Here is a 27,989-nt window from a genome sequence, read left to right as displayed (position 1 = left end):
TCTCCACCCCAGCGAGGGGGGGGGGGGGGGGGGGGGGCATCACGGAGGACGGGGAAGGAGAGGAAGCCCCCTGGGGGTCAGAGCAAGGGCAACTTGTACAGCAGGACGACTGAAGAACACGGCCAGTGCTACAGCCAGGAGCAACAGCACCAACCACCGCCTCCATCACCAAAACAAACGCCAGTCCCCTGTCACACAGCCAATTCAACAATCTGTACATTCTTAACTCCATATTAACATGTGGTAGACTAACACAGATCAACTACTGATTCCCTCTGTATAGCACATTGGCACTATGGTGATGTGGACAATAATAATTATGATAATAAACATTATTAAACGATGCATGCAGCAAGTGCCCTAAAGTGAGCAGAGTGGAAAGACACGTCCCAAAGCCAGACAGAGGGAACTGAAACTCAAATGCAACCAGGCTTATAAATGGGAGTACTGTGCTTATAACGTACATAGTCAAAACAACTCAAATTGTTTAAAACATCAAGGAACAATTTACATTTGGTTAAAACTTACATTTCAAGTGGGATCAGACTGTGACTTTGATTAAAAACAGATTTGAAATAAAGAGAGGCATCACATTTTAGAATTTAGCCTTTATCTAGTTTTGAACTATTTTACAGACTTGGTTTTTTCTGGATGAGTGGCAACACTGCAGCCACTGTAACATATAATGTGAATTTGAACTGTAATGTGAATTCTAATGGTAATGTGAATTCAAACTGTAATGTGAATTCTAATGGTAATGTGAACTCAAACTGTAATGTGAATTTGAAAAGTCTAACCTAAAATGAGAGGATTACCAATTGTCCTTTGGTGATTGCCTAGCAAGTTCTTCTGTACCTTTGATATGGCTTTACTGACTTAAAAAAGCCTTTTCCACTCTTCAAATTAATTTTATAGCTGAATTCCTCTTTGAGCTTCATTGTGACGCAGAGGAAAGAAGCATACTAGGGTAAAATAAAGTGCAATTGCTGTGAGCAAAAACAATAATTCAAACAATGATGTCAAGCATATCTGCAGTATTTACAAAAAAATTACATTTAAGTACATGTAAAGGTTACACAATTTAAACAGTTTTAAGAGGAGCACATTCGTTATCCATTTCTTAATCCCATGCTATAACAAAGTGGATATGCCCATTAAAGTGAACTTGAGCTTGGTACCATTACAGGTGCCATTGCTACCTCTGTGTGTGTGTGTGTGTGTGTGTGTGTGTGTGTGTGTGTGTGTGTGTGTGTGTGTGTGTATGTCATTAATATATTCACTGGGCAAATACCCTTATTTCAACATTTTACCTGTTCACTCCAATGAGTGATCCAACCTCAAATGAACACTTAATACTTTTTAAAATTACACCACATTCTTTCTGAACAATGGGAAAATTGTGTAGAATTTCAGGTTAAAGCCATTTCTATTTTTAAAAGACCACTCAACATTCCCCCTTTTAACAAAACAGCACATGAACCTGAGGATGATTAATTCATGACTCAGATATGCATCAATTAAAGAAACCCTAGAGTTTGAAATTGCAAAATCATAGACAAAGCATGAGAGACAAGACCCACTATTCAGTGTTGCTACACAATTGTGACTGAATTTTCAGGATTAACTAATTGTTTTCTATTGGGAAGAGTTCAGCAAAGAACAGAAAAGCTAATAGCACATGGCAATCTGCTTCAACAAACAATTTCAACATCTTTTCAAAAGGGATAACTCAGCTTGTTTAAAGAGAAGAACACACCTGGCTTACATAATTGCCAAGTGAGCACATTTTCTTAGCTTTATAATGCTATTTTGTCTTGCTGGCTACTAACTTTTTCTATGAAATCTGACTTCAAGATTGACTTGTTTACTTAGCTATCCTGTTGCTAAGTATTCCAAATGGCCCGTCCAAAATGGCCACTACATCACACAATACTCACTGATACATTAGTAGCCATTCTACAGATTTGGGTTCTATAGCTAGTGTTCTTTCTCTGTTGCTAGGGTTCTGTATGCCATATTCAAATGAGATATTAGCATACGGCCATTCAATAATTGTAACTATTCTTGACTTACTCAATAAAGGTCATTCTAACAGCGAAACCAACCCTCTACTTCAAGAATTTAAGGGAAGATTCAACCAATAAGAGTTTTGCAATGTAAGAAAGACTTTTGTCTGCTTATCCAGCCTGCTGGATAGATTTGTTTTAAACAAACATTAAAATAAATCTCAGTTCACTGAGCTAGACAGAAGCCAAATAAGAACTATCTAAAAGGGAAATTTAGTAAGGTAATAATTTAGGCAACTGAGTAAGGTTCAAAATGCTTGTGTATTATTTGCTGGACAAATGCAGAATAATAAAATTTAAATATTTATAATTTTAGGATTATACAATTAAAAAATCATTCATTCTTTTTCACGACCTACGCAACATCTCCAACGATGCTTAAAGTTTTGCTTTCTACAAGGTCTGGCAGAGCAGCATGTAGAAGTGATTGGTTTTGTGTGCACATATGCACTAATGCTTTTCTGCTATTCACATAGACGTAAAAAAAATGTACAAAGAACTTGGGAAAAAGAGACTACTTCTATACATCTTAGAATGCTATACTAATGCTACGCAACGTTTAAAGTAGCTTTGGATGACACCGGACACTCCCTTGCTCTGGCTTCCAACAAATAAACTAAGTGACTTCAGTTTCTCCACAGGAAGCTTTGAGATGACAGACACCAGACTGTCTGCTCCATGCTGTGTGCAGCGTAGGTATCCTGAGCCCAGACTCAGTGCAAGATTACAAACAGAGTAGAATATGACTGAAAGTGCTACACTCCTGCCCATCGCAATAATGAGTGACAACGTCAAACTCAATTGCGATAGAAACAAAGGCTTCTTACGTAATTTAGCCAATAAATAGTCAATACTATTTCGAAATTAGAACTTTCCTCTTTCTTAATTCGAATTCTATTCGTTGTACGAATATTCCTCTATACAGTTGCGTCAAAGACCACTGAATGTGATGTAGTCAATAAATAGCTGTCCTAATACTATTTAGAAATTATAACTTTTTCTTGATTTTAATTCTATTCATTGTCTGAATATTCCTCTGTTAAGCTGTGTTACGGATGACTAGATATGATGTTGAACAAGAGACAAATAATTCACATTTTACAGAAACATTATAAACCCAGGTTGAGTGCAGAGACAAAATGAAATTATATTACTCAACTCCTAATTTGACCTTGGTTGGGCTAACTGCCTACTTAATCAACTTCTGTATTTCTGCAATGTCATGTTTCAATGGTTTATAACTATCACTGAAACTTATTAAAGTATTACTATTACACATCAATAAATACACTGTATACATGTGGCCACACACCTGCTTCAAAATTTTAAAGTGTTAAAGCCCCAATCTGGAATTGCTGTAACTGGGAGTCCTGACCACAACAACAGAAACACCACCACCACACCTCCACCACCACCACCGAAACCCAGATCAAAGAGCCTCCGCTGGTATGTTTGGAGCTAGTCCCGGTACGGCTGTGGCACAGTTTCAGCGATTCCACACGGGGGCTTTAGGGTTCGTTCACTAAGCTTGCGTCAGCGGTGTGACGTCCACGAATATGACGCGTGAATTTACAAACCACAGACGCTAGGGGAGGCACCACCTCCTCCACGCACCCCTCCATAGCAATGAACGTTGGACCTAACAACAAGGAGAGGAAGTTATGGGAGGGGTGTGTGTGTGTGATGGCGAGCTACGTTTTTTTTTCCTTCTTCTTCTTTTCCACTTAGGTTGTCTTGACCAGGTCGTACACGTGAATGTGGAAATCGTCGTCGTACTTGATGTAGTAGACGGAGGGTTTGGCAGGAACTTGGTAGATGACGAGGCCGGTCCTCTTCACGCCTTTATCAGTAACGTACTCCACCTGCTTACCCACAAGGCTCTCCGTCTCCTCTCCCGGCTTGCGGTCGGCAGGCAGTAGGTGTTTGTTCTCTGAGGAATCAACACAGAAGGAAAACGTAGGTGAGACTTTTCATTTTTCCATTTGCTCCGCCAGCGTTGGGTCCGGCCAACACCAGGTTAAGGTGTATGTTAGGAAGAGTATGAAAGCTAGCAGAATGGGAGAACGCGCTTCCACACACTTTTACTGCCACTCATGCAAACTTGCAGGACACTTCTGCATGTCTGAGGGATAGTGTTACCCACTCCATTTTTAATCCCTGTCCCAACCTCAAAGAGAGGAACTACACTACCCCACCCACTGAGAAGCATATACTACACTGCTTTCAGTCTTCGGGGAATCACACCTGGGTGCTATCAAAAGGGGGCGCTACAAGGAAGCAACTGTCTTGCTAGTCGTTTATTTATTTATTTTTCCATCCTAATCAGTAAAGCGTGAAAGTCTGGTGTGTCTCACTCAAAGACCAAAGTCAGTAACAGTGCTGTGAGGGGGAGGAAGATGTGGTGAATACCTCCCATCCAGGAACATTATCCTGTTCTAACTTGTGTTGAGAAACTCCAAAACAACCTAATCTTTTGATAAAAGTCCGTGAGGTTCACATTTCCCATGTTAATGCTGACCTATACCAAAATAGGCTAAAGCTAAATACCAACTTGACATTTCTGAAAAAGGCTAAAGCCAGATGAGATGATAAGTTACTCATATCCAAGAGACTGGGCCAAGAATCATTCACAAAACGATTTTTTAGATTACTGAGTACTTGAAATAAAAAAATAAAATAAAATTCCAATTTCACTGGGAGACCAGAAGGACACAGACAAGGATACTAAACTGTGTTTTTGTTATTGAGCGTTTCCCCACTTTAGCAATGCAGTATAAATCCAGACACGATGCTAGAACAGAGTGGAAATGTCATTTAAGCATGACTAAACATTATACAAGCAGCATATGGTGGCTCTGTAATTGAGCAAAAGATACAATTAAAAACAGGAACGGAAACACGTCCTGGATTCGTAGCCCGCTCGGAGACGGCACGGACCACAAACAGGAGCTGCCATTGCCGGGTTCGGACAGGTGCGGCGGAAGCCAGGGGAAAGCAGAGGAGGTCGGCTCACCTGCTTCAGGTAAAATGCGCAGGTCTCCGTCCTTGTAGTCATCCCACAGCTGGTACATGTAGAGCACAGGGTCCTTCTCGTAGGTGATGTAGTACCAGTTAGTCATGATGGGGGCGCGAGAGAGCACCATACCCCTCCATTCGTTCTTCTCGCCGTCTTCTTTCTCGAAGAGGTGCTCCACGGCCTTTCCTACCAACTCCTCTGCATCGTGTGGCACCTTGATCTTGTTGTTTACTGGACGAGGGCACAAACGTGTGTTTTTTATTTTTTTCCTGTTAAGCATTCGCTGACTGAATGAACCTTTTGAGGCTTCGTTATTTTCTTTAAGGACAAGAGGACAAAAACACTGGAAATGCAGAGAACTCTAAATATACAAAGGCAAAGCACACGGCAACATCCGGCATCCACAAAAGCCAAAGCGTTTACAATAAAAGTTCAATTTGGGAGAGATAATGTTACTATTCTGTGCTTCTTTGGCCAAACAACACACAATTTCACATGCACCATAGAGCACTCTGACCGCCAACAGACACTTGACGTTTACAAGCCTCGTCACACATAGCTGCTTGTTAGGGGTCCATGGCTTGTTGCTAACAGATGATCGCAAGAACAATCAGGTGACTGTTTTGGAGATGTTTGTTTGACCAGACACAAAAAACTCTGAGAAGTACAGATGTACTACTAACCTGCATGTAATCATACAAATAAACACCAAACACCTTAGAGAATTTAAATAAGTAATTAAGCGTGTATCACACGTTTCACCTACACAGTCCTTGACCAATCATAAGGTGTACGTTAACCGTCCAGACCTCACAGGAAATCCAAGCTCACACATCCACAGCTACATAATCAGGGGCTCACTGCTGGAGCAAGACGCGCCTCAGCAGACTGCACAGAACAAACCCCCTCAGCGGGTGGAGCAGACTGATGGGAGTCTGTCGTGTGCTACAAAAGTCACTTAATCCGCATGCCACCGCTGATTAAGACGAAATAAAACGCAAAGTCGAGTATAAGACACAAGTTCAACTTGTCCGAAATCCTGCTGCAACTTCCTGTTTAATCCCCAATCACTTCACACACACACACACACACACACGCACACACGCACACACACACACACACAGAGGCCCGGGCGCTACCCACCTACTTTCTCGTTGAGCACCTGCAGGTTGGACACGCGCTCGTCTTTGAAGAGCTCGATGCCGTAGACGCAGTCGAAGCCGTCGTACTTCACCATGTAGAGCGAGGAGTTGGTGCCCAGCCGCTCCAGCACCGTGCCCTTCCACTTGGTCAGCGCCCCCTTCTCACGCCAGCCGTGCTGGATGCGTTTACCGAGCAGGCCGCTGGGGTCCGGGGCCAGCGCGTCACTCAGCTCCCCGCTGCTGCGCTTCCTACAGGGGGGGGCGGAGCACCACAGGAACTGGTGTGCATACGAAAGACGCTCGGTGGGGGGGGGATAGAGACGGCAGCTGACACCCAGGCAAACGCACAAGGGCGAGCAGCGGTCGTTAGGACCCAGGGGAGTACTGACGGGAGTAAACCCCACTACTGGTTAAACACCCTGCTGAAATAATAACCATTCGGTAAAATCGTTACGATTACGGCCCGCAAACGCGGGGGCTACCTCGTCTAGCGAGACGGCCCGGGCTGTCGCCGTGTCATTTCTGAACATTACAAGGAGGGATTCATGACACCATTAATATCACTGCTGCCATGAATAGAGTAAACTGAGCAATTATACTCGCCAACTTCCCGTAGTAGGTGTAACGTTATTGGTTCCACATGATATATAAGAATGAGTCACCGCGCGCTCCTCAAGAGTCATAAAGATCGAAATCAACTACAAAGAGAGGCAGGGCAGACGTGTGTTGTATAGCGCAACACCACCTCACGACACGGGAGACTTTCTGATAAAAGTGCAACCATGTGAAGTCATGCATGAGACCATGTGACACAGCCCTTATCAAAATCTGTCTCCTCATCCTATTCATGGATGAAAAGGGTTCAGTATGAAGATCGTGTAATCTGGACATAGTCTGGACAGGCTGGCTTCAGATATGATTCACTCAATTATTTTTTGGGCAGTGGGATTGCAATAAATGCGTCAACAAATTATGTTCTTACAATTAAAGAGAGAGATACTGCTTAGTAAATCAATACTATATGTAGGTAAATGTATATGATATAGAACAAATACAGATAAGGTATATGATTGAAAAATAATCTCTTATCGTGTAGTGGTGTTATTTGTTGTGGTTGTGGTTGCTGTCGCCCTGAGTCTGTGTGTGTGTGTGTGTGTGTGTGTGTGTGTGTGAGAGAGAGAGACGGAGAGAGACAGACTGTACTGTAGTTAAAGATGTAGATGTAGTTAACATTGCAGAACGGTACACATGATTTCCAGAGAAACAGATAAACCCTGATGGTGTTTCTCTGGAAACCTTGTGTACTGCTCTGCAATTTTTAATACCTCAACATCTAAAACTACAGTACACTGCATTAACACACTGAAATCTCATTCAGGTGTGTGTTTATGGCACCTACATTATTATCATCATCCTACAAATTACTATTTGTACACCTTCTTTAGATTTTAAATGCAAAATCAGAAAACACATTTAGGCTTAAATGTGATCTCACAGCTAGTTTGTGTATGTACCGCATCCGCCGATTTTAAATCCAGTATCTAGGCACCTTTCGTAGGTTGTGTTCAAATGTGCCCTTCTGGTGTGTGTTGGCATTTGTTCATGGGGCATTTGGAGGGCGATGCTACTTACCTACCCCTTTTCTTGGACATGTTTCCAATTCAACAACGGCTGCTGGCAAAGTGTCAGAAAACAGACTGTTAAGGGCAATGCAGAAACGCTGAGACACACACATTATATGTGGAAAAAAACCAGTCTCCAGGTTTATCAGCTCCAGCTGATGTTATTATAGTGATATTATAAGCCAAGTGGGAGTGGACGGTCAGGTGTGTAAGTCCAGCTGATATTAATATAGGATGTTATAATATAATATATTATATATTACATGATATTATAAGCCCAGTGGGAGAGGACGGTCAGGTGTGTAAGTCCAGCTGATGTTATTATAGTGATATTATAAGCCTAGTGGGAGTGGACGGTCAGGTGTGTTAAGTCCAGCTGATGTTATTATAGTGATATTATAAGCCAAGTGGGAGTGGACGGTCAGGTGTGTTAAGTCCAGCTGATGTTATTATAGTGATATTATAAGCCCAGTGGGAGTGGACGGTCAGGTGTGTTAAGTCCAGCTGATGTTATTATAGTGATATTATAAGCCAAGTGGGAGTGAACGGTCAGGTGTGTAAGACCAGCTGATGTTATTATAGTGATATTATAAGCCCAGTGGGAGTGGACGGTCAGGTGTGTTAAGTCCAGCTGATGTTATTATAGTGATATTATAAGCCCAGTGGGAGTGGACGGTCAGGTGTGTAAGTCCAGCTGATGTTATTATAGTGATATTATAAGGCCAGTGGGAGTGGACGGTCAGGTGTGTTAAGTCCATACGTGACCGTGGCAGGACCCGCCGGGACGAGACGCGCAGCCGCGTGTTTCATGGTTAATTACCCAACTTAATGACTTATTTTAAACAAATTGAAGGTTAATAAACTTCAGAGACGGTCGGGTCGACTTGGCCACGCCGTGCTGCTTTAGTCCGTCTCTCGCTGGTGGTTTGTGAAGAGACTACACGGCTGCACCGCCGGAAGTCAACAACGTCGCCCCGTATTGCATAACCCGCTCCATTAACGACACTAAAACCCCCCCATAACGTGATAACACACGGACACACGGCTGCGGTCCGGCCCTCGTCTGGCCCCTACACCCGCCTTGAGGGGGACAGACACGTCGTTTGTTCACTGGTTCATCACACTGCGGCATGACGAGAAAGAGAGAGAGAGAGAGAGAGAGAGAGAGAGAGAGAGAGAGAGAGAGAGAGAGAGGGGAGAGAGAGGGAGGCTGCTAGCGGGTTAGCCTGTTAGCACGTTAGCCTGTTAGCACGTTAGCTAGCTCGTTTTCCACCGCGACCACAAAACGAGCTCGTTCGTTCGTGTGACTGAAAACGCAGACGGGCTCGATAGTTTTCGCTTAAAATATTGAAAATTTGTCACATATGTAATGTCAGCACATTTTAAAAAAAAAGAAGAAGCCCCGAGATGCTAACGGTTAGCCTCTGAGGCGACGCTAGCGTGCTAACGTTAGCTCGACAATTGTCCTCGCGATTGCGCGCGCAACAGGCCAAAATTGTCGTTACTGAAATACGTATTTTTTCAAAATCGACCACAATAGTGAAATGTGAAAAATACCCACCCACCCCTGGTGCAAATTTTAAGAAAGAAAAATAATATTTACCTGGCTTGTGTTTTCATATCTGTGATGGACTTCCCTCTGCGGAGAATAGTCTACCTCATGAACTAGCCCCTGCGACGTCAAGATAGGTAGCTAGCCACCAGGCATCAAAGACCGAACTACAAAGACCAAGATGCGGTGGCGCGGAATGTCGGTAGAAACACGAGCGGTTGTCGTCGCAAGGTACTGTGGGAAATTGTGTTCTTTTTTTTCAACGTCCCATCCCTTCGTGTTAAAGAGGGTGTAGGTTAAACTTCTGAGAAGAGCTACGCATTCCGCCACTTATTATTCAGGAGTGACACGAGAATGAACGGGTGATTACTCGAAGTACTGTTTTAAAGCGCCCACATACTGTATATTAATAAAACGCTTAAATGTATGCGCGTTTCAGGCGTGACGTTCACGACAAAGAGAATGTCTATTACAGATTAGTGTTAATCCCAGTGAAATACCACACCTTAACCCCACACACGATTCAGAGTAATTATGCTGAATATGTAGGATTAAAGTGAGTCCATACAGATACTGTTACAATCTGGAACAATGCACATAAGGAAAAACGAGTCGTTTGGCGGTTGCTTTACTCCCTAGATACCACAAGAGGGCGCACTTTCTCTATGCTGAGAACGTGATTCATCGACGACACCGAGGGGTCTGGGTCTAGGGTTAGACTTAAACTGGAATCAACGCGCCGTCAAACTAATGCGCGTGTTAATTGTTTGTTTGTTTGTTCTCTCTCTCTGTCTGTCCGTCTCTCTCTCTCTGTCTGTCTGTCTGTCTCTCTCTCCCTCCTTCTCGCTCTCTCTCCCTCCATCTCTCTCTGTCTCTCTCTCCCAATTCTCACCCCTCTCTCTCCCCTCCTCTCTCTCTATCTATCTGTCTCTGTCTGTCTGTCTCTCTTTGTCCCTCCATATCTATCTCTCTCTCCCTCCATATCTCTCTCCCTCTCTCTCCTCTATCTCTCTCTCCTCTCTCTCTCTCACTCACTCTCACTCACTCTCTCTCTCTCTCCTCTCTCTCCTCTCTCCCTCCATCTCTCTCTCTCTCTCTCTCTCTCTCTCCCTCCATCTCTCTCTCTCTCTCTCTCTCTCTCTCTCTCTCTCTCTCTCTCTCTCTCTCTCTCTCTCTCTCTCTCCTCCGTTTTCCATCGTCCAAGCTCAGACTTGCCCCTCCAACACAAGGCCACGCTCAAGGGCACCAGTGACTGTGGTTGTCACAGCAACAGTGGTCTCCGTGAACATTAAACCTTATATTCGCGGTAAGCCTGCACAGGTGTGCCGTTATTATTTTTGTTTTATTATTCAAGCTACAAAACACAACGCAGCCATGAATACAGACAAGGGCCACTTTTAACCGAGAATAACAGGTAAACTCTTCCTCCGCATTAGTTTCTCATCACTCACTGCAAAAGAGCAGTTTTAAGTCACTTTTGGTAATAGTAGCATGCCTGAATTACAATGTTGATGCTCAGAGCATTAACTGGACTGGCAATAACTCCCCGTTTCATTGCAAGAGTTGCTCATTGGTTTAAAGTAGAAAGTATGCATGTAATTGATGAACACAAGTACACGATGCTGTGCGTAGTTGATAGGGAGGAGACTTGTGTCCACCCTGTGAGTCCTTTTCTAAACCCAAGGTTGGACGAGGGTCATGTGACCAGAAGAGCCCACACACTCTCCCTCTGCTGAGGACTCCTGGACAGAAATAGAGTGGGCTCTCTCTCTCTCTCTCTGTCGTATGTATCTCTCTATAGGGGGTTGTCTTCCCAGGGGGTCACCTACAAAGCTGCCCCGCTATTCCATTCCAATCTTTTAAGGTTTTAATTAATTGACCATGTCAGCTAACACTGTATGCAGTTAATGGCAGCTCACGTCAGACTTTATTCCTACTCTTACTGATTTGAAACCCGACTCTCCACGTGACTGGCCATCAAGTCGCACAGCTGGATAAGTGCTCCTCAGCTGACGCTGGAACGCCGAACTGGATGATGAATCGGTCCAGTATGGTGCACACTCCTTCCAGAGATCTGCAGACCTGCTTTTGCGATGGCTTCCTGCTTCCTGACAGAGCCGCCCACCGTTATTGGACACCGAGAGATCAGGAACTTGCTGAGATGCGTTTCTGTGTGTGCTTGCTGCATTGTTAACGCATCACACGTTCACGTGTGCATGTAAGGACACGTGGCTTCAGTGTCAATACTGCACGTTTCCAGTGTTTGTGTAATGTGGCAGGTATATAAAAACAAATAGGGTGTTTTAATCTGGATGACATATGCTAAATAGCCTCTATTCATGAAAATAGTACAGTGTTATGCAGAATACCCACTGAGCAAAGGCACTTCGTTAGACGTTCAGAAGACGTCCACTGAAAAGCCAGAATGAAAGTTTTTGCGACGTCTTTTTTAAACGTGTTCAGTTGCAGCTTTTGCACGTCCACTGACATCCAATAAAGGTCTTAGTCAGACGTTCAGATAGAAAACTCGTCATGCACGTCCATAGACGTCTAGCTGAGGTCCTAGTCAGACTGTCAGATTTTGAACCAGTTTTGAACATCCACCAGACGTGCAAAAATGGGCCTGGACTGACCGACGTGATACAGACATGATTTTAACGTCTTTCTGACGTCGCATGTTTGCTGGGTAGGTTTTACTGGTATTGGCATTTTGACTTAACGTTGGGTGTTTGACTAATGCCAGCCCTGCCACGAAGGTGGAATGCTAAGCTAATGAACCCTTACCTCGTGGAGTGGTATTAGGAAGAGGAGATTGCTGATGTGAGGTTCATGGCCGTGCCACAAGGCTGAAACGCTATCATGTTTGACGCCGGTTTGCACCCGCAGCTCTAACCGCCTTCATGAGCGACTGCGCCAGAATAATCAGGAAACAGTGGGGGCAATAGCGCGAGTCAAGGATGCACACGATATTTTTAGACTTGTTTCTCCCTCCATCTATGCGCGCCGCATGGGCAGACCTCCCCGTGGTTCGTTAAACGAGCTCAAATTCCCCAGAGATGCTATTGATCGAGATGGTTGACGTATTTTGTAACAGATAAGAAGATGGGCGGCCACTGGAGGGAGGGGGGGGAGGGTAAGCCAAGCCTACTCAATGAAAGCAAGGTCATATTTATGAGCGCAAAAAGCATTGATTAACCGCATAATGCGCACGGACACCGAGCTGCGTAGAAACATCCACGGTGTTGCTCTCTAGGACGAGCGCGAGACCTGTTTCCGTGCACGCGGTTCTTGGGTTCTGCAACCTGGACATGTGATGACGCCGCACCTGTAGCGCGAGCCAACACCTGCCGCAGAAAAGAGCCGCAAACGTTCATGGTGCACGATCCCGTCATCTGTGGTCATTTAACAGGTCCATTACTATAACCTGTTAGTCCAACTATATGTGGATGAAATAAAAAAATACGATGGCTTCAAATTTCACTTTCTCCGTCTGTGCTCCACAGTAGCGTCGCTGCTAAATTCGGCCTGACTGACTCGCACTTCACACTCACACTTTAATTAGCAAGATTCTGGAAAACCCTTTTTTAGGTTTACATTTTCACACACACACACACACCACAACTTCTCAAGTCACGAATGTGTTGCCAGATTTTGGCAGCGCCAGAAACCACTGGGAGAGGGTTAAACACATGAGTGGCTATAATATGGTTATTCTGTAAACCGAGTTTTCCAAAATTTCAAAGTTAGTCACAGGCGCAGGTCAGAGTACTATTTAGATAGCAGTAAAGTTGCATAAATAAATAAATATATTCTACACGTTACCACATCTTAGTGGATGCAGTCTTGTATCACCAAACAGGGGGTGCGAACTACCTCAAATCCCAGAAAGATTAAGTTTACCGTGAGTGGCTGAGATTTCAGAAAGTTTGTCTTTTATGTTTTTTCCTCGCAGACGCCCACAGATGAAGATGAAACTTTAATAACCAGTAACACACTGACAATGTAAATGGGGAGCGACATATTTTGTTGAATGGGGCACATGAGAGGCCAGAACGTCGCTCATGGCAGACGGAGGCACGCGGTAGTAATTACGTCGGTTCGGAACCAGCACCACCCCTCAGTTTATTCTGAACCAGGGATCACGTTTATTCTGTGCTCTTAGAGGCTCTGCCTTCTTCTCACACATAATTGACCCTGTAACAAAAGCCCAGCGGACCGACTTTCATCCAAGTGTAAAAACTAATTAAGCAAAGAAAATGATTATGCGGCGTTAGTATGAGAGAGAGAGAGAGAGAGAGAGAGAGAGAGAGAGAGATTGGGTATTTGTGTGTGTCCAAGCACATGAGAGTGATGAAGTTGCTTGCTTTTTTTCTAAATACCGTGTTAATGGGGGCCATTTTAATAACCTCTAAAAGCAGGATGTCACGTGACTAACAGCAGCCTACACAGGGACCAGTCGTGTACCGGTACATTACGCAAACCATCAACTGTCTAACAGAACTGATTTGACCTAGAAATCTGTAATATAAATTAAGGTTTTACTCACCAGACTCGGCTCCTGTTTGCTGTATTAGTGCTGGCATAGTGCACAGGAGACATGAAATTCATTTGAAAGGATTTGCTGACCATCGACAAGTGAAGTTGTTTTTCTTTTCTTACAAACACCATAACTAGAATTTGGAGCTCAAACTTTCTTCACTTAGTCAGCAAGTGACAGACAAGGAGAACCTTTAAACCAGTGATATATGAGGTGTTTGCTCTTACATGTGACACGCTACAATATCATTGATCAGTGGAAAGAGATAACAAGAAGGATGAGACACAGGTGTCCAGGCGTTTAGTCAGAGGAGGTGAAAAGTGTAATTAAACCAGACGTCTGGCCATTGACGTTTTGATTGTATTCAAGTAGACTTACAGTACATAAGAACTAAGCAATTAAAAACTCTTTAATCAAATTGTTTGTTGAATGATGTGAGTGATTTTCATGAAGGAACCTTTCACAGTCAGATTCAGTGATTAAGCCATCGTCTTGTTTCCAGTGTGCCATGTTGTAAGTGCATGTCGTAAGATCAGTGCAGTTTCAAGGTATTTGGGGGCCCCAAGCAAAGACACCAACCGGGGCCCCCCCAACCTCCACACCAGAAATCTCATGCCCAAACCCCCCTCCGGCCAAAAAAAAAAACATATCTGGCCGCAGTCCACCTTCAAGAACCACAGCATATACACCTCAAACTAACTACTTTACAAATTTACTACTTGTAGCTGAACATAGCAGATTTAAGTATGGGATTACCCGGGACGTATATATTGTTTTTAGCCTACCTGCTGCTAAATTACACCATTTGTACAGGTAGGCCTAATTTATCCAGTGTAAATCATCACTTACCACTGTCTTGTGTTTTTTTTAGGGGTGGGCATAGATTAATTTTTTTAATCTAGATTAATCTCACTGAAATCTTGAAATTAATCTAGATTAATCTATATTAAAATGGCTCATATGCGTGCTACCCAAGTAATGACTAAAAGTCAGTTTTTGAGATAGGATTTCTTAATACAGAGGGTGCATTAGACCAGGGGCTCATCTCCTGTTTCCAAAATGCATCAATGACTGTTTGAGGAAGCTGTTCTACTTTGATACTTGAAGAAAAAAAAAACATGCTCAATTAAATGTAGGCTACTCGTGTTCAACGGTTTATTCAGTTAAACATGAATTTGTAAGCCTACATACTGTATATTAAAAGGGGTTGATAACATGTTTATTCAGCTAAACATGATATTTGAAATGTAAGCCAACATTTAGTACATTTAATCTCACGGACATAATTTGGGGGGGACTTTTTCAAAAGCCGGTTTGGTCCTCTGAAGTTTTAACGGTTAAAAATAAATATTTAAATAGCGACGAATCTAGCACTAGGACCATGCAGAAAACGACCGCTCCGAGCTCCGCTCCGGTAATATTTTACGTTCCTAAAAATGAATTTTCCATGAAGCAAACCTGGCGACTTCGTGGCTGCATCCATGTAAACACACGTACGATTTTTAATTCACAGGTTTGAAAACTCGTTCTCGCCCCTACTGTGCAATTTGGTTAGGAATACAGCCGAGCTAAACTGTCAAGTTGAAAGTCATCATAGTTTGCTTACCCATTTAGTAGATATATTAACGGCGATAATTTTTATATCGCCCGATAAGAGTATCAAATTAACGAACGCCGTTAACGGCCCACCACTAGTTTTTTGTGTTCCTCTTCCTTCTTTTGTTTTCTCTTTTGGCTTCCTGATGGATAAATTCGCTTCATGGTTAAGTTTCATATTTGCCGGCGTCTAAAACTTGGCTGTCTGCCAGGACAGTGTCTGCCTGCCTTCAGCAGCTTGTGGGAGGGGCCCCTTGAGGGGGATTCTGAGAACAGTGTCATTGCTCATGACTTTGAGAATGTAAAGGGGGGCTCACACAGTTTGTCGCTGCATTTAATTCTTAACCTGTTGTTGTCTGGGGGCCCCAGGCCAGCTTGGGGCCCCAAGCAATTGCCTGGTTTGCCTGCCCCATCGCGACGGGCCTGCGTAAGATGTTGGCTTAATGTATCTGAGATGAGAAAACACTCTCCCTCCTTTTCTGAACAGTATCAGGACCAAGAAAAATATCACAGGCCTAAAATTACCTGAATGGATCAAAAGGAGAGATATGGAGAGAGAGAGAGAGAGAGAGAGAGAGAGTTCACATCGAACAGCAGAGGGCAGTGATTGGTTGAGCACTACTTCAACTGGTTTTTTTTTCTCATTTTGTCATTTTGATAAACACCCCCCCCCCCACCCCCCCCACCCCCCCCCCCCCCCCCCGCTCCTGCATAACCCTCCCCAGCCCCCACCTGTACAGTGTGCCGTGTGGTAATGTGCGCCGAGGTCCACTGGGTCATTGTTTTACAGCTCACAGTCCTCCAGATTCTCCTGCTTCCCCAGCATGGGGACAAAACCCTTATCTGAACCCTCCTGAACAAACAAGGCTGTTAGCCACGCCTAATTATAGCTCAGTGTTCAGCCTGACCCAACACCTTGTGAAAGCCAATGAATCAGCAGCCTACCCCTGTCTTGCAGCTCTGTGTGCTCCAGTCTAGCACGATCTGTGTGTTCTCCAGCGGGGCTCTCTCTAGTAGTAATCGCCAGGTGATTGATTCTCAAGGGCATAACTCCTAAATGCATCCAGCTGTATGTGTGTGTGTGTGTGTGTGTGTGTGTGTGTGTGTGTGAAGAGACAGAGAGACGGGAAACAGAAAGAGTCTGTGTGTGTGTGCTAGAGCATCTGTGCGCTGCAGTAAAGGTAGGAACCCTTTCCCTATCCCACTAACCTCCTTTCGTCCCCGGGGGGTCCCTAAAGGCCGCTGCACACCTCGCTGCTCATAGAGCTGAGTGTACCGGCTACAGCAAGGACACTGGTACTGGTGCTCATTCAAAACCATCCACGCTCACCAGAGCCACAAACTGGGAGGCCTCTGCTTTAGAATGAGCCGTTCGAGTACTTCATTCACTGAGACAGCTAGGACACACAAGATACTGCATGATCATGTCTAAGTGTTATAATGGGCCGTTTTTACAAAGTGTTTACCTTTAAAATATCTCTAAAATGCATTTTAACATGCTGCTCTGGCACAAGGGGAAAAGGACCCTGCAGTTTGGCACAGATTTAACATCCTGTCTATTCAACAGAAAGTGATTGTTATTCTTAAAGTCATAAGGCTTGCATAAAGGGGATGCAGTGATGAAGACATGGCAACCCTGACCTGACAGTGTCTCCGTGGTCACTGGTTGTATCAGGCTCTGCATTACCTGTTTGAAATACAGAGTTGCCTAATCCTTCAATACCCTGCCTCTGGGTTTGTTTTTTTGTTTTTCAGTTAATCTGAGGAAATAACTCCTCCACCTTGATCTAATACAGCCATCCTCCTATCCAATAACGTCCCATCAGCACGGCTCACTGATCCGAAGCGAGGCAAAAATCACCCAGAAACAACAAGGTCAACTGCTGTGCATGTGTGCACTACAGAACAATGCATCATCATTCAGTCTTCAAGGCTACAAGGCATGACGTCAAAGGAAGTCAGCACTGGGGGGGGGTTCAAGGCACCCCCTCTGGAACGTTGCGTCGCTAGGACGTTGCCGGGGGGAGGGGCCACGCAGATGAGTGGGCAGAGGCTACTAACCAGAACCATGACTCAGCAGTAAGGAGACCTTTCGGGACCAGGTGCCAGTGAATGTCACGTTTCTCCCGACAGATGGCTCCTGAGCAGAGACGCAGGCTCTCAGAAATGTCCTGTGTCAAATCTCCATCTCTTCAGGGGCGGAGGCCTGCTGGCTCTAATTAAAAACCCGAAAGCCGGACAATTGGATTAATCGTCCCTTAATTTCATGACCGTTGGTTCTCTGTTGGTAATGTGGTTGTGAGTGTGTCTGTGTCTCTGCTCTGCACGTGACCTTTACAGAGACTTCTGGTCAACAGACTTCGACTCAAACACTCAGAATTGACTGGCATCCTGCCAGTTTCAGGGCACTGCTACACACACACACACACACACACACACAAACACACACACATTTGTTCTTTCATTTCTCGTAACGAGCCTTGATATATGAAGGGCTCTCTGCCAGAGCAGAGTTCCTAATGAATGGCGCCCCGTGAGGTCGTTATTCTGCAGGACCGGCTTCCTCCAGCTGGAGATCGACCCAGAAAGTGGCGAGAGCGTGATGGATATATCAACCCGACTTCCGTCCGGCTGATTATGGATTAGGACTCTCCGTAGGAATCCACCTCAAAGCTTTTCCACTTCCCAGGCCCCCTGATTGGTTACTATCAAGACAAATGAGCAGTAAACAGACAGCGCGGTTGCCTCCCCCAGATCGATGATGAGCGCATTACGATTCCCAGCAATCACAGCGAGCAGACGCTGGCATCCTGCCAGGGGATTCAACCGGCCACGCTCCGTCACCACGGCAGCAGAGCAGGCGGGCGTCGTGGCGACGGGTCATGGCAACGCGACATGTGGGCCGTCCGCGGGATCGCCCGAGTCACCCGGCGGACTGCGGCCGCTAGGGGGGGGGGGGGGGAGGGCGGCGTCTGGAAACACCTGCGCGGCTGACGGTGACAAATGTGTGAGTGAGCTTCCAGCCCCCCCGGCCACTGTGCTGGAGGTGTGTGGCAGCGCGGGGGGACACGTCTCTCTCCTGCAGACGTGGGGACGTGTCTCTCCTGCAGACGTGGAGACGTGTCTCTCCTGCAGACGTGGAGACGTGTCTCTCCTGCAGACGTGGAGACGTGTCCCCCCGCGCTGCCACACACCTCCAGCACAGTGGCCGGGGGGGCCACGTCTGCAGGAGAGAGTGTATGTGTGTGTGTGTGTGCGCGCACCACAGCCCCCTAGTGATCACGTGTGTGTGTGTGTGTGTGTGTTCTCACTGCACAGATGGGTGAATGTGGAGGACAAATTTGGATTGGGGTGAAAATCACAATTGACAAATATGTCACATGATCATGATCTGTTGAGGGGACATCCTGGTTTATAAATGACATCCTATTTTATGCAATGACAGCTGCTGAGGCAGTGAAATCACATTTGGAACCGTGTGCTGCTGCTTTATAACACGTTGCAGGTATTCGGTAGGGAAACAACAACACTACATTTGTACCTTGTGAAAAAGGTGCTGACATGACAGGTGTGTGGCAGCTCCCACACGGTGTGTGTCCGTGTTACAGCTGCGTTGAGCCCGGCTCTCGGCTCCTGGCTCTCGGCTCTCGGCTCCTGGCTCCGGGCCCAGATGTTCCCTTACCTGCAAAACGCTGCTATCTGGCAGGCTGGGTGGCTCGAGGTATCTGGTCCTTCACCGATCTCGGATCTCATGGTACACACGGCATCTGCTTAAAACTTAACATCCTTTCATAAACTCAAAAAAAGCGTGTGATGAATATTTCATACAAGGCGAAGGGTGAACTCATGAAGTTCGAGCTAGCCTGGCGTATTTATGCGGAGGTTATGCAAGAAGAGATGATTAATATGTAATGGAGGCTCATGTCGGGTATATTTAGGAGATTTGGATGTGATAGGAAGACATCGCACGCACACAGACTGACGACCTTCTGCCTGTTGGACACTTTGCAAGCATGCACGCACACAGCATGCGTGTTCTGAAGGGTGTGTGTGTGTGTGTGTATGTGTGTGTAAGAAGATGGACGAGAAAGGCACAAAGACGAACAGAACAGGCCTGGACTTGTATTAGGGAGTATGTAGACCTAAAAAAGTATTTAAAGAGAAAAAAGGGTGTAGGAACCAGACACACACTCGTGTGTACGGGGTCTGTGTGTTTGTAATCGAACCACCGTTCAAAGGCTTGTAGCCTTGATGACACTGTGAACCCATTTCACTGATAGACTGAAGCAAGCTGGAAGTAGACAGGCAGTAGACAGGAAGTAGACAGGAAGTAGACAGGCAGTTCAAAGAACAAACAAATAAACAAACAAACAAACGGCGAAGCACAAAGTCCCGGGGCCCCACTACATGGGAGCAGGGCGGAGAGCCCGTTCGCCTTTGAATTCACGATTCCCTTCTTCACAGCCTACGCCACTGACCTAATTCCTACCTTAAACGGGGGAGAAGCACCTGACTGCCTCAGCACCTCAACACAAACACAAAATCTGCCTCACACACCCTTACCTAGTGTAACACATCATGTGATGTACGGGTGTATCTATCTGACCTGCCTTTCCCATAGCACAGTTCAATATAATTACACATATCGCAATGTAGAAACAGTCCTTTACGTTGGAATGCGTGTCAGTGACAGTGTCTGTGGGTGTGTGTGTGTGTGTGTGTGTGTGTGTCTGTATGGCTGCCGCACACCTACTGCATTGTGACAGCTGACTTAATCCTCTAAGCAACACCTCCTGTCATCTGTCCTTGAACTGCTATTGGTCTGCTGAAGTAATGTTCGCACCAATGAATCTTTTACAGCAACTCTCTAAATCAGTGAGAGGAGAGAGAGAAAAAAAAAACAGAAAGAGACCCAAAGGAACTCTGTAACAGACATTAAGAACTATGGGCAATGAGGAAGGGACTCTTTTGTTCATTGGGGAGGTTTATAGCGAGGAGTGATGCAGCTGGGAGGGATTTGTGGGTAATGTAGTCTGCTAGGCAGGTGGCTGAGTCACCACTGGCGTCATGACACATCATTTCAGATCTGAGAGCTCACAGCTGGAGAGCCCTGTCAGACCGAGGTGCTAAACATCTGATCATCACTCTCACACACACACACACACACACATTTTCTCGCCCTCATAAATGCAAATACACACACTCATGCTCTGTCTCTATCTCTCTCCCTCACACACACACACACACACACACACACACACACACGTTTTCTGGCAGTATTTTGTTGAGAAGTAATTAGCTGACCAAAAGCCATCACTCTCACATCCAAACAGATTGGACACATTAAAAGGACAGCCTGACTGCTCTTGTTTCCTAGTGTCAGTTCCAGTCTCTCTCTCTCTCTCTCTCCATCTCTCTCTCTCTCTCTGTCTCTCTGATCAGAGGTCTGTATTTTGGTCTAATTATCTTTTATCTGTACGGCATATAGCTGAGAGAGTAAGAAAGAGCTGCACTTCCTCACTGAATGTGAAACTTTTCAACAAATACGTCTTATGTACTTCACAAAATTTGAGCTGATTCACCCCAACTTTAAGTCCCTATGTAATAATGACAAACTCCCCATCCTCCTGGGAGAAAAGAAAGAAAGCAGCACTTTAGCGGGGAGATATGTATATACCTTACATAACATGAGGGACAGTGAGTAGCACACACACACACACACACACACACGTACAAACACACACATACACACACAAACGCACACACACATACCCTGTTTGTAAACACACTGATTTATGTTGATCTATTTATCTGTTTATTTATTTTTTTCTCCTACATTTGTTATTTATTTGCTTTCCTTTCTTTTCACTTCTTCAACTTTAAATTCATGTTCAAGTTCATCATAATTAGAATTGTTCATATTTTTCAATGAGTTATTCATGTTGAATGATAACACTGCTTTGGCAATACTATAACTGAATATGGTCATGCCAATAAAGCTTATTGAATTGAATTGAAAAAAGAAAGAGTATTAAAAGAAGAAAAAAAGATCCTCTCCATTTGTAAGACTTGTAAAGAGTTTCTGGGTCTCCTCCTCTGGAGAGCTTGAGAAAGAGAAATACAGACTGACAGAAAAAGAAAGACAGACAGAGAGAAAGACAGACAAAGAGAGAGAGAGAGAGAGAGAGAGAGAGAGAGAGAAAGACAGACAGACAGAGAGAGAGAGAGAGAGAGAGAGACGGGGAAAGCAGTTGTAAGAACCTGAACTGTCAAAGTAATTTTGAAAGTTTTTTTTGTTCTCTGTATCTTTTCCAAGCTTTCTCTTTATCTTTTGTTCACGCAGTCCCCAGATATATTATATTTTTATATTAATGTATTCTGCCTTTTTTTCTTGTCGCTACTTATTGTTGCAACATTGAGAACTTTGGACCCCTGGTGCCATCACCTGCACAAGAGAAGCTAAACTAGGCTTCCTGCAAGGAGTCATATTGATTTACTTACTTTTTCACTCTCTCTCTCTCACACACACACACGCACACACACACAAACACACACACACACACACATTGAGAAGAACAAGCCTTGTTCCTGAGAACACAACAGAGACAAATCAGGATTACAGGAAGCTCCTCTAGTTTGAACTCCAGCCGTGCTGGCCTCAAACACACTCTCCCTCTACAGCTGGTTATAAACGACGGGGGTCACTTCTCAGCGCCCCCGTTTAAACACACCAGCTCCCTCACGTGGAGGCAACCATCCTGCTATCAATGACAGGTCCCACACCCTAGAAGGGGAAGTGATTACGCCTGTAGCAGCAGCTGGAAGCGTGGTAGGGAGCTACATGAGTCTTTGCTGCCACAGGCGGTTAGCGGGAGACCCAGAGACTCAACTCCCAGTACGAGAACGGGCGTAGGGTCATGAGCCCCAAACGGAGCGCCAGACACACCCGGGGCGCTTGGCCCCGCATCCATCATCATTAGTGCGTACAGGAGCGTTCCTGTTGACGGCAGCTGCCGTGTGGACGGTATCTCGGGCTGGGGTGTGCTCTCTGTCTCCCGCCATGTCCAGGACCTCGGGGTGTGGCCGGAGCATCACCACTTGGCCTTGATCTCAGCCCGAGACAGATGTCCGGCGCGCGTAGGGACATGCTCGCAGAAACGAGGTTTGCTCTGCCAAAAAGTAAGCAAAGTAAATCTCCATCAGAGAGCCCAGCAGAGCCGACACGGGCAACAGCAACGCAGACACACTGCCTGATTAATGGAACAGTAGCCTATAATTTTACAAGCAAGCACATTGGTTTGATTAAGATGAATGCCCTGCTCGGTTTACTGCTGCTTATTGACCTACAATCTGGCGTTCATTATGCCGCCGACTGAATCAGTGAGCATATATATCAATACATGGTCAGCGGAGGTGATGTGGATCGCTGTAATGCCACCAAGACAAACAAGCCCACTGTAAGTCATGTAATGTAATCAGACATGTCTGATGTCTGGTTCATCAATCACCAGTGACCATGTGGGAGTAAAGGGAGTTAAAAAGCCACCAGCCCAGGGGAACCTGTGATCTACTGGCAACGGCGAGTGAGTCTTTATCTCACCCAGCAAACTGTAGTGGACAGATCCAGACCCTGGTTATGTAGGACCCACTCACAGTCCTCTTCCAATAGAAAACCAAAATATTTCAGTACCAACGTTTCAGACCTCTGGGTGTCACCACTGGAGCGGCGGGACTCAAAGGTACAGTTTATTCACTTATCGCCAAGATAAAGTTATTACCGCTAGACACACTAGAGGAATCAGAATGGAAAATAAAACGAATTTAGGTGTGAAGGTCTGGAAGATTAACAAGGACGTGAACCACCAATTCTTTAAAAAGCAACTTAAATATTTAGCATCTACTACTGGCATCTATTACTAATATTACAGCACTACTGATAGGATCAGATGTTTGTCTGATCACAGATTTATGCAGACGCTTCCGATGTATGCAGATACATGGTCATTTTCACAAAGAAGAGTCACACACACTTGAAACCAATCATAAACCTCTTCCATGGTCAGTATGTGAACACAAAACTCAAGCTACTTCACACTGCAGTTCCTGGACCACGTTCCTGGACCACGTTCTTCTTCTTTGGTCCATGCCAGACCAGAGAGTCTCCACTACTCCATAGTTGGTATGTTCTCCCATGAGGCAGCTGGGGAAAACTGACAGGAAGGTTGAATACTGATGTGTTTGTGTCTCTGCTGTTGTCACCACATGACACACAAGAACTTCCCTCTACGTCAGGTAAACAGAAATGTGTGGTGGCAGAAAGTGTGTGTGTGTGTGGTGGCAGAAAGTGTGTGTGTGTGTGGTGGCAGAAAGTGTGTGTGTGTGTGTGTGGTGGCAGAAAGAACACAGCCAGGATTCAAACCATTCATGGACTTATGGTGGTCCAGTACATCGTCCCAGAAGACCACATGCGTTTCTGAGTTTATGTCTGATTGTGTCCACAAAAGCAAGACTCTGTCCTGTGTCACTGGGACTGTGATAAACGACACCCTGCACTGTTATAGTGGCGTATATAGTCACGGTTCTGTCTCTCTGGCCCGGGAAGGTGATCACGGCCCGTTGACCAGTGTGAACCCATCCTCACCTCCTTGTCTTGCACAAACGAAATTCAGCCTCGTTGACATATTCTCACATTCAGCCCGGGCTGTGGGACCACTTCAGTCATTCTGTGCAGATACGGGCCAACATGTGGATACGCCTTTAGTTACAGTAGTGATGCAACCTTCTGTAACAGAATACACCAAAATAGAGTCATTATGAAATATGCAGAAGAGAGACAAACATGTACAAACTGACATCTTGCTTCTTTTATTCTGTCTGAATCGCTTCCAAAGGCTCCATAATCCAGTGGTCTAATTGAATTTTTCTTCTGCCGAGTCGTTTGCTCCAAAACTTTATCTTTGGTCTGTGTGAACTAGGCGTAGACAGTTAATTCAGAGTAAAAGGTGTGGTGTGGTACTTCTACAGAGAATATGGAGAACAGAGAGCAGATGACCAGACAACAACACTGTGGGTGAACCCTCGTGGACACATGAGCTGTATGTCTATATGCAAACAGGAAGTTGAGAATCTTTTGCTTTAACAGCACGTTTTCATTAGACTGGCTGAATTATTCTGTCTCTGCACAAACTGTTCAGCCAGGAGATTAGCGGCTGGGTGTCACGGTGTTGAAGTGTCAGATTCTGTTCTTTTTCAGTAATGTCTTGAAATATTCTGCTATAAATTGTAGTTCATTATCACTTAATAAGTCTTCGGGGACTCCGATCCTTCTGCGGAGTCACTAGCTTTTGTAGACGTTGTTATAAAGAGTTTGGGTCATCTTGGGTGAGTATGAGAAAACTGTGTCCAGAAGCTCCAGCGAAATCAAGATGGAGTCCTTCCCAAGGGAGCGCAGACCTTTCCCACGGAAGTAGAGGTGAAGCCTTTGGCATCTTCTGAACATTTTGACGAACAGTGCCGTGCACTGTCAACGTCCCCACTGAACCCTGCTGGGTCACCAGACAAAGCTCCTGGCTAATGCCTCCATCTTTACAACACCTAAATGTGCCAGTGTGCAATTCTTCTAACACCATGGTTCTCAATCTGTGAAAGAGAAACCAAATCACAAGGCAAATCACTCTTGTGTGAGTGGACATGTGTGAGTGGAGTCTTGTGTGAGTGGACTTGTGTGAGTGGAGTCTTGTGTGAGTGGACATGTGTGAGTGGAGTCTTGTGTGAGTGGACATGTGTGAGTGGAGTCTTGTGTGAGTGGACATGTGTGAGTGGACTTGTGTGAGTGGACATGTGTGAGTGGACATGTGTGAGTGGACATGTGTGAGTGGACTTGTGTGAGTGGAGTCTTGTGTGAGTGGACATGTGTGAGTGGACATGTGTGAGTGGAGTCTTGTGTGAGTGGACATGTGTGAGTGGAGTCTTGTGTGAGTGGACATGTGTGAGTGGACTTGTGTGAGTGGACATGTGTGAGTGGACATGTGTGAGTGGACATGTGTGAGTGGACTTGTGTGAGTGGAGTCTTGTGTGAGTGGACATGTGTGAGTGGAGTCTTGTGTGAGTGGACATGTGTGAGTGGACTTGTGTGAGTGGACATGTGTGAGTGGACTTGTGTGAGTGGACATGTGTGAGTGGACTTGTGTGAGTGGAGTCTTGTGTGAGTGGACATGTGTGAGTGGACATGTGTGAGTGGAGTCTTGTGTGAGTGGACATGTGTGAGTGGAGTCTTGTGTGAGTGGACATGTGTGAGTGGACTTGTGTGAGTGGACATGTGTGAGTGGACATGTGTGAGTGGACATGTGTGAGTGGACTTGTGTGAGTGGACTTGTGTGAGTGGAGTCTTGTGTGAGTGGAGTCTTGTGTGAGTGGACATGTGTGAGTGGACATGTGTGAGTGGACATGTGTGAGTGGAGTCTTGTGTGAGTGGACATGTGTGAGTGGAGTCTTGTGTGAGTGGACATGTGTGAGTGGAGTCTTGTGTGAGTGGACATGTGTGAGTGGACATGTGTGAGTGGAGTCTTGTGTGAGTGGACATGTGTGAGTGGAGTCTTGTGTGAGTGGACTTGTGTGAGTGGACATGTGTGAGTGGACTCTTGTGTGAGTGGACTTGTGTGAGTGGAGTCTTGTGTGAGTGGAGTCTTGTGTGAGTGGACTTGTGTGAGTGGACATGTGTGAGTGGAGTCTTGTGTGAGTGGACATGTGTGAGTGGACATGTGTGAGTGGAGTCTTGTGTGAGTGGACATGTGTGAGTGGAGTCTTGTGTGAGTGGACTTGTGTGAGTGGACATGTGTGAGTGGACTCTTGTGTGAGTGGACTTGTGTGAGTGGAGTCTTGTGTGAGTGGAGTCTTGTGTGAGTGGACATGTGTGAGTGGAGTCTTGTGTGAGTGGACTTGTGTGAGTGGAATCTTGTGTGAGTGGAGTCTTGTGTGAGTGGACTTGTGTGAGTGGAGTCTTGTGTGAGTGGACATGTGTGAGTGGAGTCTTGTGTGAGTGGACATGTGTGAGTGGACTTGTGTGAGTGGACATGTGTGAGTGGACATGTGTGAGTGGACTTGTGTGAGTGGACATGTGTGAGTGGACTTGTGTGAGTGGAGTCTTGTGTGAGTGGACATGTGTGAGTGGAGTCTTGTGTGAGTGGACATGTGTGAGTGGACATGTGTGAGTGGAGTCTTGTGTGAGTGGACTTGTGTGAGTGGACATGTGTGAGTGGAGTCTTGTGTGAGTGGACATGTGTGAGTGGACATGTGTGAGTGGAGTCTTGTGTGAGTGGACATGTGTGAGTGGAGTCTTGTGTGAGTGGACTTGTGTGAGTGGACATGTGTGAGTGGACTCTTGTGTGAGTGGACTTGTGTGAGTGGAGTCTTGTGTGAGTGGAGTCTTGTGTGAGTGGACATGTGTGAGTGGAGTCTTGTGTGAGTGGACTTGTGTGAGTGGAATCTTGTGTGAGTGGAGTCTTGTGTGAGTGGACATGTGTGAGTGGAGTCTTGTGTGAGTGGACATGTGTGAGTGGACTCTTGTGTGAGTGGACTCTTGTGTGAGTGGAGTCTTGTGTGAGTGGACTCTTGTGTGAGTGGACTCTTGTGTGAGTGGACTCTTGTGTGAGTGGAATCTTGTGTGAGTGGAGTCTTGTGTGAGTGGAGTCTTGTGTGAGTGGACATGTGTGAGTGGACTTTTGTGTGAGTGGACTTTTGTGTGAGTGGACTTTTGTGTGAGTGGACTTTTGTGTGAGTGGACTTGTGTGAGTGGAGTCTTGTGTGAGTGGAGTCTTGTGTGAGTGGACATGTGTAAGTGGAGTCTTGTGAGAGTGGACATGTGTGCGTGGAGTCTTGTGTGAGTGGACATGTGTGAGTGGAGTCTTGTGAGAGTGGAGTCTTGTGTGAGTGGACATGTGTGAGTGGAGTCTTGTGTGAGTGGAGTCTTGTGTGAGTGGAGTCATGTGTGAGTGGAGTCTTGTGTGAGTGGACATGTGTGAGTGGACTCTTGTGTGAGTGGAGTCTTGTGTGAGTGGACATGTGTGAGTGGAGTCTTGTGAGAGTGGAGTCTTGTGAGAGTGGAGTCTTGTGTGAGTGGAGTCTTGTGTGAGTCGACATGTGTGAGTGGAGTCTTGTGTGAGTGGAGTCTTGTGTGAGTGGAGTCTTGTGTAAGTGGAGTCTTGTGTAAGTGGAGTCTTGTGTGAGTGGAGTCTTGTGTGAGTGGACATGTGTGAGTGGACATGTGTGAGTGGAGTCTTGTGTGAGTGGAGTCTTGTGTGAGTGGAGTCTTGTGTGAATGGACATGTGTGAGTGGAGTCTTGTGTGAGTGGACTTGTGTGAGTGGAGTCTTGTGAGAGTGGAGTCTTGTGAGAGTGGAGTCTTGTGTGAGTGGAGTCTTGTGAGAGTGGACATGTGTGAGTGGACTCATGTGAGTGGAG

The 27,989-nt window shown here is 45.5% G+C and overlaps 1 protein-coding gene and 1 long non-coding RNA gene across 4 annotated transcripts; one reads left to right on the top strand and one right to left on the bottom strand.

Moving 5' to 3' along the window:
- Positions 1–37: 37 nt before the first annotated feature.
- Positions 38–9,550, bottom strand: LOC143482566 (spindlin-W). 3 transcript variants are annotated; one of them, XM_076980940.1, is made up of 5 exons: positions 9,450–9,550; positions 7,857–7,895; positions 6,226–6,473; positions 5,080–5,313; positions 38–3,996 (listed from the first exon to the last, which is right to left on the bottom strand). In XM_076980940.1, the coding sequence occupies exons 2-5, from the start codon at positions 7,874–7,876 to the stop codon at positions 3,791–3,793; spliced, it is 708 nt and encodes a 235-aa protein (XP_076837055.1). In that variant the 5' UTR covers positions 7,877–7,895; positions 9,450–9,550; the 3' UTR covers positions 38–3,790. The 3 variants fall into 3 exon arrangements, with proteins under 3 accessions (XP_076837055.1, XP_076837056.1, XP_076837054.1); XM_076980941.1 differs by having other exon boundaries at positions 7,861–7,898; positions 9,450–9,546; XM_076980939.1 differs by having other exon boundaries at positions 7,857–7,898; positions 9,450–9,545.
- Positions 9,507–11,705, top strand: LOC143482567 (uncharacterized). Its single transcript, XR_013122264.1, has 2 exons — positions 9,507–9,629; positions 10,603–11,705. It is a non-coding gene; the product is annotated as an uncharacterized LOC143482567 (long non-coding RNA).
- The last annotated feature ends 16,284 nt before the right edge of the window (positions 11,706–27,989 follow it).

This window comes from Brachyhypopomus gauderio, chromosome 19, assembly GCF_052324685.1.
Source record: "Brachyhypopomus gauderio isolate BG-103 chromosome 19, BGAUD_0.2, whole genome shotgun sequence".
In the NCBI taxonomy this organism is placed as follows: Eukaryota; Metazoa; Chordata; class Actinopteri; order Gymnotiformes; family Hypopomidae; genus Brachyhypopomus; species Brachyhypopomus gauderio.
This window is presented reverse-complemented; position numbering and strand designations above follow the sequence as displayed.